Here is a 13,247-nt window from a genome sequence, read left to right as displayed (position 1 = left end):
AGCGCTGACGAGGCCGGAAGTGACGACATTACTGGTTGTAGTGATGTTCCAGGAGACTAGAGCTGGATTCTCTGTCACCTAGATCCGGGGAGGGGGCCCGGTAGCCGGTGAGTGCCCCTTCTGTGTGTGCGGGAGGCTGGGGGTGCACGGAGAGCATTGCAGGGAGCGGTGTGTAAGACAGATGGGCGCCCTCTGCTGTGTGCTCTGAGCAGTGTCAGTGTACATTTACCATTCAGGAGCCTCGGAAAGCTGTGTGAGTGCGGGGCCAGTGATGGCTTATTACTGTCTGTGCTGTGTCTGTGCCAGTGTTACCCAGAAAACCTCCTGCTGTCCAAGACTACAACTCTCAGCATGCCCCCCACTACATGTACACTGTGCCCCCCTGACCCCACACACTACATGTACACTGTGCCCCCTGACCCCCCCACACACTACATGTACACTGTGCCCCCCTGCCCCCCCCACACTACATGTACACTGTGCCCCCCTGACCCCCCACCCCACACACTACATGTACACTGTGCCCCCTGACCCCCCACACTACATGTACACTGTGCCCCCCTGACCCCCCACACACACTACATGTACACTGTGCCCCCCTGCCCCCCCCCACACACTACATGTACACTGTGCCCCCCTGACCCCCCCCCACACACTACATGTACACTGTGCCCCCCTGACCCCCCCCCACACACTACATGTACACTGTGCCCCCCTGCCCCCCCCCACACACTACATGTACACTGTGCCCCCCTGACCCCCCCCCCCACACTACATGTACACTGTGCCCCCCTGACCCCACACACTACATGTACACTGTGCCCCCCCTGACCCCCCCCCACACACTACATGTACACTGTGCCCCCCTGACCCCCCACACACACTACATGTACACTGTGCCCCCTGACCCCCCCCCACACTACATGTACACTGTGCCCCCTGACCCCCCCCCCACACTACATGTACACTGTGCCCCCTGACCCCCCCCCCCACACTACATGTACACTGTGCCCCCTGACCCCCCCACACACTACATGTACACTGTGCCCCCTGACCCCCCCCCCCACACTACATGTACACTGTGCCCCCCCCCCCCCCCCCCCACACTACATGTACACTGTGCCCCCTGCCCCCCCCCCCCACACTACATGTACACTGTGCCCCCCTGACCCCCCCCCCACACTACATGTACACTGTGCCCCCCTGACCCCCCCCACACACTACATGTACACTGTGCCCCCCTGACCCCACACACTACATGTACACTGTGCCCCCCTGACCCCCCCACACTACATGTACACTATGCCCCCCTGCCCCCTCCCCCCACTACATGTACACGGTGCCCCCCTGACCCCTCACACTACATGTACACTGTGCCCCCCTGACCCCACACACTACATGTACACTGTGCCCCCCTGACCCCCCCACACTACATGTACACTGTGCCCCCCTGACCCCACACACTACATGTATACTGTGCCCCCCTGACCCCTCACACTACATGTACACTGTGCCCCCTGACCCCCCACACACACTACATGTACACTGTGCCCCCCTGACCCCCCACACACACTACATGTACACTGTGCCCCCCTGACCCCCCACACACACTACATGTACACTGTGCCCCCTGACCCCCCCACACACTACATGTACACTGTGCCCCCTGCCCCCCCCCCCCACACACTACATGTACACTGTGCCCCCCTGACCCCCCACACACACACTACATGTACACTGTGCCCCCCCTGACCCCACACACTACATGTACACTGTGCCCCCCCTGACCCCACACACTACATGTACACTGTGCCCCCCCTGACCCCACACACTACATGTACACTGTGCCCCCCTGACCCCACACACTACATGTACACTGTGCCCCCCTGACCCCCCACACACACTACATGTACACTGTGCCCCCCCTGACCCCCCACACTACATGTACACTGTGCCCCCCTGACCCCTCACACTACATGTACACTGTGCCCCCCTGACCCCCCTCCCCACACTACATGTACACTGTGCCCCCCTGACCCCACACACTACATGTACACTGTGCCCCCCTGACCCCCCCACACACACTACATGTACACTGTGCCCCCCCTGACCCCCCACACTACATGTACACTGTGCCCCCCTGACCCCTCACACTACATGTACACTGTGCCCCCCTGACCCCCCTCCCCACACTACATGTACACTGTGCCCCCCTGACCCCACACACTACATGTACACTGTGCCCCCCTGACCCCACACACTACATGTACACTGTGCCCCCTGCCCCCCCCCCCCCACACTACATGTACACTGTGCCCCCCTGACCCCTCACACTACATGTACACTGTGCCCCCCTGACCCCTCACACTACATGTACACTGTGCCCCCTGACCCCCCCCCACACTACATGTACACTGTGCCCCCTGACCCCCCCCACACACTACATGTACACTGTGCCCCCCTGACCCCACACACTACATGTACACTGTGCCCCCCTGACCCCACACACTACATGTACACTGTGCCCCCTGACCCCCCACACTACATGTACACTGTGCCCCCCCACACTACATGTACACTGTGCCCCCCTGACCCCTCACACTACATGTACACTGTGCCCCCCTGACCCCTCACACTACATGTACACTGTGACCCCCTGACCCCTCACACTACATGTACACTGTGACCCCATGACCCCTCACACTACATGTACACTGTGACCCCCGACCCCTCACACTACATGTACACTGTGCCCCCCTGACCCCCCCACACACTACATGTACACTGTGCCCCCCTGACCCCCTCCCCCCACTACATGTACACTGTGCCCCCTGCTCCCCCCCCCACACTACATGTACACTGTGCCCCCCCTGACCCCTCACACTACATGTACACTGTGCCCCCCTGACCCCCCCCACACACTACATGTACACTGTGCCCCCCCTGACCCCTCACACTACATGTACACTGTGCCCCCCTGACCCCTCACACTACATGTACACTGTGACCCCTGACCCTGACCCCTCACACTACATGTACACTGTGACCCCTGACCCTGACCCCTCACACTACATGTACACTGTGACCCCTGACCCCTCACACTATGTCTCCGCTGTCCCGTTCTGCAGGTGGTCTCCTTGTGTTACATCTCTGGTTGAGTTTCCAGGATGAGGCGACTGAACCGCAAGAAGACCCTGAACCTGGTGAAGGAGCTCGATGCTTTCCCCAAGGTGCCGGACAGCTATGTGGAGACATCAGCAAGTAGGGGGACAGGTAAGTGACCGACTGATCAGCTACATACTAATCCCTCATCTTATATCAGTGCTGGAGCGTTATCAGCCGCTCCTCTTATATCAGTCACATATGATGTAATAGGTTATATCAGTACTGGAGCGTTATAAGAGGGGCGGCTGATATCAGTCACATATGGTGTAATAGGAGGTTATATCAGTGCTGGAGCGTTATAAGAGGAGCGGCTGATATCAGTCACATAGGATGTATTATCTGGAGGTTATATCAGTGCTGGAGCGTTATAAGAGGAGCGGCTGATATCAGTCACATAGGATGTAATGTCTGGAGGTTATATCAGTACTGGAGCGTTATAAGAGGAGCTGCTGATATCAGTCACATATGATGTAATAGGAGGTTATATCAGTGCTGGAGCGTTATAAGAGGAGCGGCTGATATCAGTCACATAGGATGTATTATCTGGAGGTTATATCAGTGCTGGAGCGTTATAAGAGGAGCGGCTGATATCAGTCACATAGGATGTAATGTCTGTAGGTTATATCAGTGCTGGAGCGTTATAAGAGGAGCGGCTGATATCAGTCACATAGGATGTAATAGGTTATATCAGTGCTGGAGCGTTATAAGAGGAGCGACTGATATCAGTCACATAGGATGTAATAGGAGGTTATATCAGTGCTGGAGCGTTATAAGAGGAGCGGCTGATATCAGTCACATAGGATGTAATAGGAGGTTATATCAGTGCTGGAGCGTTATAAGAGGAGCGGCTGATATCAGTCACATATGATGTAATAGGAGGTTATATCAGTGCTGGAGCGTTATAAGAGGAGCGGCTGATATCAGTCACATATGATGTAATAGGAGGTTATATCAGTGCTGGAGCGTTATAAGAGGAGCGGCTGATATCAGTCACATAGGATGTAATGTCTGGAGGTTATATCAGTGCTGGAGCGTTATAAGGGGAGCGGCTGATATCAGTCACATATGATGTAATGTCTCTGGAGCTTGCTGACTGCTCCCAGTAATAGTGACTGTATCTGTGCACTATACCACAAGCTGTGCAGACTGTCAGACTCCTCTAGTATCATTGAGGCTTCTTCTCTGTAATTGCCATAGACTCCTCTAGCAGCAGGAGCCCCTGTATAAGTCTCATCTGGGTTCTGTCTCCTTCCCAGTGTCTCTGCTGGCTTTCTCCATCATGGCCGTCCTCACAGTCCTGGAGTTCTTTGTGTATCGTGACACGTGGATGAGATACGACTATGAGGTGGACAAAGACTTCACCAGGTTAGTGTCAGTCCTCGTGTGGTGATGTCACTGGGAAAACACCACCGAACACTGGATTACACTGTAATGACAGCAATTGGGCAGCAGAGTACAGTAAATGTAACCAGAGACCTCACCAGGTCTGCTGGTTTCTTGCCGTCTTTCTCCCTGTTGCTCTTTTTCTCTCGCTATCTTTCCTTTGCCCACTTTCTCACTTTTACTTGTGTACTTTCTTGCTCTCTCTCTAATAACCTTCGCTCTACCACTTCTTTTTGTTCTTTCTCCCAGGTGCCCTTTCACTCCCACACTTTCACATTACTCTTGCGCCCGCCTCTTCCTCCCTTTCTCTTTCTCTCTCGCGCCCGCTTCTTCCCTGCCTTTCTCTGTCCCGTCTCTTCCCTCCCCTTCTCGCGCCCCTCTTCTCTCCCGTTCTCTCTCGTGCACGCCTCTTCCCTTCCTTTTTCTCTCGTGCACGCCTCTTCCCTCTCTTTCTCTCTCGCCTCTTCCCTCTCTTTGTGCCCTATTCCACAGTAACGATAATCGGCCGGATTGGCCCGATTCGGCCGATTTATCGTTCGGTGAAATAGAGAGAACGATCAGCCGATAATCGTATCATCGGCTGATCGTTCATTTCGGGCCAGACCTAAAATCATTGTTCCCCCATCACGCATTGCTACGGTTGAATAGCGGTGCACGGCGGGCGGGCGACCGACGATTTGACAGGCAGCAGTATCATTATACATTACCTGTCCAGGCTTCTTCTCCGCGCTGTCTTCATCCCCGTGTCCCACGTGCACTATCTTCAGAATGTCTGGTCAGCTGACGGAGCGCTCAGCCAATCACAGGCCGGGACCGTCGCGGCCTGTGATTGGCTGAGTGTGGCCTGTCAGCTGACCGGCCGTTCTGAAGATAGAGCGCGCGGGACCCGGGGATGAAGACAGCGCAGAGAAGAAGCCTGTACAGGTAATGTATGATGCTGCAAGGGCATCGGTAACGATGTCCTTGCAGTCCTCGCTCAATGATCATCAGGCCGTGGAATAGGCCCAGTAAACGGCTCGTTGATCGGGCCCTGCTCGGTCCGTGGAATAGGACCCTTTCTCTCGCACGCACTAGCATCTTCTCTCCCTTTTTTCTCTCACGCCTGCCTGTTCCCTTCTCTCATTCCTCTTCCCTCCCTTTCTTTCTCTCTCTCTTGCGCCCGCCTCCTCCCTTTCTCTCTTGCGCCCGCCTCTTCCCTCCCTTTCTCTCTCTCTCTTGCGCCCGCCTCTTCCCTCCCTTTCTCTCTTGCGCCCGCCTCTTCCCTCCCTTTCTCTCTTGCGCCCGCCTCTTCCCTCCCTTTCTCTCTTGCGCCCGCCTCTTCCCTCCCTTTCTCTCTTGCGCCCGCCTCTCCCCTCCCTTTTTCTCTCTCTCTCTCGCCCGCCTCTTCCCTCCCTTTCTCTCTTGCACCCGCCTCTTCCCTCCCTTTCTCTCTCTTGCGCCCGCCTCTTCCCTCCCTTTCTCTCTCTTGCGCCCGCCTCTTCCCTCCCTTTCTCTCTCTTGCGCCCACCTCTTCCCTCCCTTTCTCTCTTGCGCCCACCTCTTCCCTCCCTTTCTCTCTCTTGCGCCCGCCTCTTCCCGCCCTTTCTCTCTCTCTTGCACCCGCCTCTTCTCTCTTTTTCTCTTTCTTGCGCCCGCCTCTTCCCTCCCTTTCTCTCTCTCCTGCGCCCGCCTCTTCCCTCCCTTTCTCTCTCTTTCGCCCGCCTCTTCCCTCCCTTTCTCTCTCTCTTGCGCCCGCCTCTTCCCTCCCTTTCTCTCTCTCTTGCGCCCGCCTCTTCCCTCCCTTTCTCTCTCTTGCGCCCGCCTCTTCCCTCCCTTTCTCTCTCTCGCGCCCGCCTCTTCCCTCCCTTTCTCTCTCTCGCGCCCGCCTCTTCCCTCCCTTTCTCTCTTGCGCCCGCCTCTTCCCTCCCTTTTTCTCTCTCTCTCGCGCCCGCCTCTTCCCTCCCTTTTTCTCTCTCTCGCGCCCCCCTCTTCCCTCCCTTTTTCTCTCTCTCTTGCGCCTGCCTCTTCCCTCCCTTTTTCTCTCTCTCTTGCGCCCACCTCTTCCCTCCCTTTTTCTCTCTCTCTCTCTCTCTTGCGCCCGCAACTTCCCTCCCTTTCTCTCTCTCTTGCGCCCGCCTCTTCCCTCCCTTTCTCTCTCTCTTGCGCTGCCTTTTTTCTCTCTCTCGAGTACGCCTGACACATCGTTGCACTTTCTACAAAGAAACTGACAGCTTGCACAAATAAAGATCTCCAATTCTGCAGCTGAGAATTTGTCTTCTCTTTTTCAGTAAATTACGGCTGAACATTGATATTACGGTGGCCATGAGATGTCAGTGTAAGTACACTCTTGTCCAGCAGATGGCAGTGTAACTCTGCTCTCTGTGCACTTGATTCTCATGCGTTGCTTTTTCCACAGATGTTGGTGCTGATGTCCTGGATCTGGCTGAGACCATGGTGACGTCTGCGGAGGGACTGGTGTATGAGCCGGTGAGCACCAACATAAGGGATATATGTGTGTATATATATATATATATATATATATATATATATATATATACACACTAATACACAGTGCTGGGAATCTGTGTGCATGGTATATAGAGGAGCCCTGACCATGTCCGCACTGATACACATGGCTTTCTTGTGTCTTCCAGGTTGTCTTTGACTTGTCTCCGCAGCAGAGGCAGTGGCAGAGGTGAGATCCTGGACGGTGCAGACGGTAACCAATGTGGCGTCCTCTCTGTTGTATTTCATAACTGTTTTGTTGTGTTTTAGGATGTTACAGCAGATCCAGAGTCGATTACAGGAGGAGGCGTCATTACAGGACCTGCTGTTCAAGAGCGCCATGAGGAGCTCAGTCACTGCCCTCCCCCCCAGGTAAGATGGCCGATCACCCCTCATAGACTAAAGGGGACTACAGCAGGGGGTCTCAGTGCCAGGAGACAGTCTGCCTAACTTCTCTCTCTGCTTCTCAGGGAAGACTCCCCCTCTGAGCCGCCCAGTGCCTGCCGCATCCACGGTCACCTGGAAATCAATAAAGTGGCTGGAAACTTCCACATCACTGTGGGCAAGTATGTTGTTCTATAAAGAATGTGATCTATGAGGAGTGATCATACTGATACTCCAGAGCTGCACTCCCTATTCTGCTGGGGAGGTTACTGTGTACATACATTACATTACTGATCCTGAGTTACATCCTGTATTATACTCCAGAGCTGCACTCACTATTCTGCTGGGGAGGTTACTGTGTACATACATTACTGATCCTGAGTTACATCCTGTATTATACTCCAGAGCTGCACTCACTATTCTGCTGGGGAGGTTACTGTGTACATACATTACATTACTGATCCTCAGTTACATCCTGTATTATACTCCAGAGCTGCACTCACTATTCTGCTGCTGGGGTCACTGTGTACATACATTACTGATCCTGAGTTACATCCTGTATTATACTCCAGAGCTGCACTCACTATTCTGCTGGTGGGGTCACTGTGTACATTTATTACATTACTTATTATTTATGTATGTTGTCATTTATATACTTTTCTTTATGGTTTAGGGCCATCCCACATCCCAGGGGTCACGCCCATTTGGCAGCTCTTGTCAGCCATGATAGTGAGTATACTTCTTAAAGCATTATTCCTGTTCTGCACAGTCGCATAGCCCATATCCGCTGTCACCCAGCTTTCCCAAGAACCGATAAGGAGATCCCACTATATGACTATAGCACGTTTTTCTTCCATTAGGTTATAATTTCTCTCATCGCATCGATCACTTGTCCTTTGGAGAAATTCTTCCAGGGATCATCAACCCCTTGGATGGAACAGAAAAAATAGCCCAGGAAAGTAAGTGCCCCTCCTCTACTGTCCTCTTCTGAGCTATATACAGTTACTGTATACAGCTCCTATGCAGATGTGTCGCCGTGGTTACATACTACAAACGACCTCAGTGTAGTTTGTTCCTGCCCCCCGTCCTCCTTCACATACAACTTCTGTTCAGTTACAAAATGTATGAAAAGGAATAAAAGAAAGTATGAAAACCGTATCAGACTACACAGGGCTTGTTTGTAGTCTGTTACCATGGAGACACAGATCTACATAGGAGCTGTAGACAACAAGCAAAACATTTCACCTCTTTGTGCAGGTAACCAGATGTACCAGTATTTTATCACCATCGTCCCAACAAAACTGAACACATACAAGGTGTACGGGGACACGCACCAGTTCTCGGTGACGGAGCGGGTAAGGTCCGGTACTGATGACATCATAGCTTATAATAAACCCTTCACTCAGTCTCCGGTGTCCCATTCCAGGAGCGGGTGATAAACCACGCCACCGGCAGTCACGGAGTGTCAGGGATATTTATGAAGTATGACATCAGCTCTTTGATGGTGACGGTGACGGAGGATCACATGCCCCTGTGGAAGTTCCTGGTGCGGCTGTGCGGCATTATTGGGGGGATCTTCACCACTACCGGTGCGTCATTACCCCCGGGGAGGGGGCGGGGTCTTTGCTCTTTGTTTTGGATTTGCTGAATTTACTTGTGTTTTCTTCTGTCAGGAATGATCCACGGACTGGCCGAGTTTTTCGTAGATGTTGTTTGCTGTCGTTTCAAGCTCGGAGCTTACAGACAACTTGAGGTGAGTGCCCCGTGCGTCTGATGCTCCCTACAGGCTCCTTCATACTGTAACATAACCCCCTCCTCTCCCTCCCATTGTTACAGTGTATTAGACACAACACAAGAGACTGTAATAAACGCTCCTTATCCCCTCTCACAGCACGCTGACATTATCCTCCTACTGTCCCCTCACAGCATGCAAGAAGCCAGGCATGTTAGATTATAATGTAACATGACCTCCTCCTCACCGCTCATAGCATGCTGGGAGACACTGCAACATGACCACCTCCTCACCGCTCATAGCATGCTGGGAGACACTGCAACATGACCTCCTCCTCACCGCTCATAGCATGCTGAGAGACACTGCAACATGACCACCTCCTCACCGCTCATAGCATGCTGGGAGACACTGCAACATGACCACCTCCTCACCGCTCATAGCATGCTGGGAGACACTGCAACATGACCACCTCCTCACCGCTCATAGCATGCTGGGAGACACTGCAACATGACCTCCTCCTCCCCTCTTACAGCATGCAAGGAGAGACTGCAACATAAATCCCTTCTTCCCTCTCACAGCATGCTGGGAGATCCTGCAACATGACCTCCTCCTCACCGCTCATAGCATGCTGGGAGACACTGCAACATGACCTCCTCCTCACCGCTCATAGCATGCTGGGAGACACTGCAACATGACCACCTCCTCACCGCTCATAGCATGCTGGGAGACACTGCAACATGACCTCCTCCTCACCGCTCATAGCATGCTGGGAGACACTGCAACATGACCTCCTCCTCACCGCTCATAGCATGCTGGGAGACACTGCAACATGACCTCCTCCTCACCGCTCACAGCATGCTGGGAGATCCTGCAACATGACCCTTGTCCTCTCTTCTGACAGAATGCTGGGAGAGACTACAACATGATCACTGTCCTACCCTTTCTCAGCATGCTGGGAGGGACGGGAGGGGGCAATGTTGCAGTCTGTCTCAGGGGAGGAGGGGGCAATGTTGCAGTCTGTCTCAGGGGAGGAGGGGGCAATGTTGCAGTCTGTCTCAGGGGAGGAGGGGGCAATGTTGCAGTCTGTCTCAGGGGAGGAGGGGGCCATGTTGCAGTCTTTCTCAGGGGAGGAGGGGGCCATGTTGCAGTCTGTCTCAGGGGAGGAGGGGGCCATGTTGCAGTCTTTCTTAGGTGGAAGAGGGGGGCCATGTTGCAGTCTCTCTCAGGGGAGGAGGGGGCCATGTTGCAGTCTGTCTCAGGGGAGGAGGGGGCCATGTTGCAGTCCCTCTCAGGGGAGGAGGGGGCCATGTTGCAGTCTGTCTCAGGGGAGGAGGGGGCCATGTTGCAGACTTTCTCAGGGGAGGAGGGGGCCATGTTGCAGTCTGTCTCAGGGGAGGAGGGGGCCATGTTGCAGTCTGTCTCGGGAAGAGGGGGGCCATGTTGCAGTCCCTCTCAGGGGAGGAGGGGGCCATGTTACAGTCTTTCTCAGGGGAAGAGGGGGCCATGTTGCAGTCTGTCTCGGGAGGAGGGGGCCATGTTGCAGTCTTTCTCAGGAGAGGAGGGGGCCATGTTGCAGTCTTTCTCAGGAGAGGAGGGGGACATGTTGCAATCTTTCTCAGGGGAGGAGGGGGCATTGTTGCAGTCTTTCTCAGGGGAGGAGGGGGCCATGTTGCAGTCCCTCTAAGGGGAGGAGGGGGCCATGTTGCAGTCCCTCTCAGGGGAAGAGGGGGCCATGTTGCAGTCCCTCTCAGGGGAGGAGGGGGCCATGTTGCAGTCCCTCTCAGGGGAGGAGGGGGCCATGTTGCAATCTTTCTCAGGGGAGGAGGGGGCCATGTTGCAGTCCCTCTAAGGGGAGGAGGGGGCCATGTTGCAGTCCCTCTCAGGGGAGGAGGGGGCCATGTTGCAGTCCCTCTCAGGGGAGGAGGGGGCCATGTTGCAGTCCCTCTCAGGGGAGGAGGGGGCCATGTTGCAGTCCCTCTCAGGGGAGGAGGGGGCCATGGTGCAGTCCCTCTCAGGGGAGGGGGGGGCCATGTTGCAGTCCCTCTCAGGGGAGGAGGGGGCCATGTTGCAGTCCCTCTCAGGGGAGGAGGGGGCCATGTTGCAGTCCCTCTCAGGGGAGGAGGGGGCCATGTTGCAGTCTTTCTCAGGAGAGTAGGGGGCCATGTTGCAGTCTTTCTCAGGGGAGGAGGGGGCCATGTTGCAGTCCCTCTCAGGGGAGGAGGGGGCCATGTTGCAGTCTTTCTCAGGAGAGGAGGGGGCCATGTTACAGTCTTTCTCAGGAGAGGAGGGGGCCATGTTGCAATCTTTCTCAGGGGAGGAGGGGGCATTGTTGCAGTCTTTCTCAGGGGAGGAGGGGGCCATGTTGCAGTCCCTCTAAGGGGAGGAGGGGGCCATGTTGCAGTCCCTCTCAGGGGAAGAGGGGGCCATGTTGCAGTCCCTCTCAGGGGAGGAGGGGGCCATGTTGCAGTCTTTCTCAGGGGAAGAGGGGGCCATGTTGCAGTCCCTCTCAGGGGAGGAGGGGGCCATGTTGCAATCTTTCTCAGGGGAGGAGGGGGCCATGTTGCAGTCCCTCTCAGGGGAGGAGGGGGCCATGTTGCAGTCCCTCTCAGGGGAGGAGGGGGCCATGTTGCAGTCCCTCTCAGGGGAGGAGGGGGCCATGTTGCAGTCCCTCTCAGGGGAGGAGGGGGCCATGTTGCAGTCCCTCTCAGGGGAGGAGGGGGCCATGTTGCAGTCCCTCTCAGGGGAGGAGGGGGCCATGTTGCAGTCCCTCTCAGGGGAGGAGGGGGCCATGTTGCAGTCCCTCTCAGGGGAGGAGGGGGCCATGTTGCAGTCCCTCTCAGGGGAGGAGGGGGCCATGTTGCAGTCCCTCTCAGGGGAGGAGGGGGCCATGTTGCAGTCCCTCTCAGGGGAGGAGGGGGCCATGTTGCAGTCCCTCTCAGGGGAGGAGGGGGCCATGTTGCAGTCCCTCTCAGGGGAGGAGGGGGCCATGTTGCAGTCCCTCTCAGGGGAGGAGGGGGCCATGTTGCAGTCCCTCTCAGGGGAGGAGGGGGCCATGTTGCAGTCCCTCTCAGGGGAGGAGGGGGCCATGTTGCAGTCCCTCTCAGGGGAGGAGGGGGCCATGTTGCAGTCCCTCTCAGGGGAGGAGGGGGCCATGTTGCAGTCCCTCTCAGGGGAGGAGGGGGCCATGTGGCAGTCCCTCTCAGGGGAGGAGGGGGCCATGTGGCAGTCCCTCTCAGGGGAGGGGGGGGGGGTCATGTGGCAGTCCCTCTCAGGGGAGGAGGGGGCCATGACGCAGTCCCTCTCAGGGGAGGAGGGGGTCATGTCGCAGTCCCTCTCAGGGGAGGAGGGGGCCATGTTGCAGTCCCTCTCAGGGCAGGTGGGGGCCATGTCGCAGTCTTTTCCAGCATGCTGTGGGAGGGGTGGAGTAATAAGTTTTCCTCCTCCCCCCCCCCCCCCCCCCCCATCCCATCATGATTTTCATGCATGCACTGCCCTCAGATGCTGCAGCCCCCTCCTGCCCTCCCAATATTGTGGAGTCCGGACAGCTGGACAGTAATTGGTTGAAATATATGTATAATTTTTTTTTTTAATATATAGGAGAACCATGTTCAGAACCTCCCTCCAGTGGCAGCACAGAGACCTCCCGTCCCGGACCCTCTATGAACGACGGACAGGACTTTTACGATACAAAATAAACATATCATCCGCTGTTTTAAACATCTGACTCTGTTGATATTTTACATTGACGCTTTAGTTACCGTATCCTAATATGAAGGTGTGACGACCAACATGGCTGCCCTTTTTACACCTTTCCCTGTTTTGGGAAATGGGCAGCTTTCAGGAGTCTGGGAAAGTTGGGTAATGGAAAGTTATGTGACTAAGTGAAATACTATGGACCTCCCTGATGTACATCTCTCTGTGCACTAGAGGGCACTGTTCACTTCTGGAAACTGTGATCGTGCCGCGCTATAGCAGCACGTCTAATATACATGTCAGTTCTTCTGTCCTCTATGTTGTGGACTTTACCACATAGTGATCTGTGCTGTGTATACAGGATGTGGTGGAAATATATCGTAATATTACTATGAGACTGTGGTGT

The 13,247-nt window shown here is 55.1% G+C and overlaps 1 protein-coding gene across 1 annotated transcript; it reads left to right on the top strand.

Annotated features, from left to right (window-relative positions):
* ERGIC2 (ERGIC and golgi 2) lies at positions 1-12,865 on the top strand. Its single transcript, XM_069951684.1, has 14 exons — positions 1-107; positions 3,129-3,273; positions 4,422-4,530; positions 6,816-6,862; positions 6,944-7,014; positions 7,182-7,222; positions 7,303-7,404; positions 7,503-7,598; positions 8,090-8,145; positions 8,277-8,375; positions 8,674-8,771; positions 8,843-9,005; positions 9,090-9,169; positions 12,746-12,865. Exons 2-14 carry the CDS (start codon positions 3,168-3,170, stop codon positions 12,809-12,811), a joined length of 1,134 nt encoding a protein of 377 aa, XP_069807785.1. The 5' UTR covers positions 1-107; positions 3,129-3,167; the 3' UTR covers positions 12,812-12,865.
* Positions 12,866-13,247: the final 382 nt, after the last annotated feature.

Source organism: Dendropsophus ebraccatus, chromosome 1 (genome assembly GCF_027789765.1).
Source record: "Dendropsophus ebraccatus isolate aDenEbr1 chromosome 1, aDenEbr1.pat, whole genome shotgun sequence".
NCBI lineage: Eukaryota > Metazoa > Chordata > Amphibia > Anura > Hylidae > Dendropsophus > Dendropsophus ebraccatus.
This window is presented reverse-complemented; position numbering and strand designations above follow the sequence as displayed.

Bases quoted from the DNA above. Each gene is read 5' to 3' on its own strand.
- ERGIC2 (XM_069951684.1), top strand. From the start codon at position 3,168: ATGAGGCGACTGAACCGCAAGAAGACCCTGAACCTGGTGAAGGAGCTC. The intron at 4,531-6,815 runs GTTAGTGTCAGT...TCTCTTTTTCAG, and splicing joins GTGGACAAAGACTTCACCAG to TAAATTACGGCTGAACATTG. The intron at 6,863-6,943 runs GTAAGTACACTC...CTTTTTCCACAG, and splicing joins GGTGGCCATGAGATGTCAGT to ATGTTGGTGCTGATGTCCTG.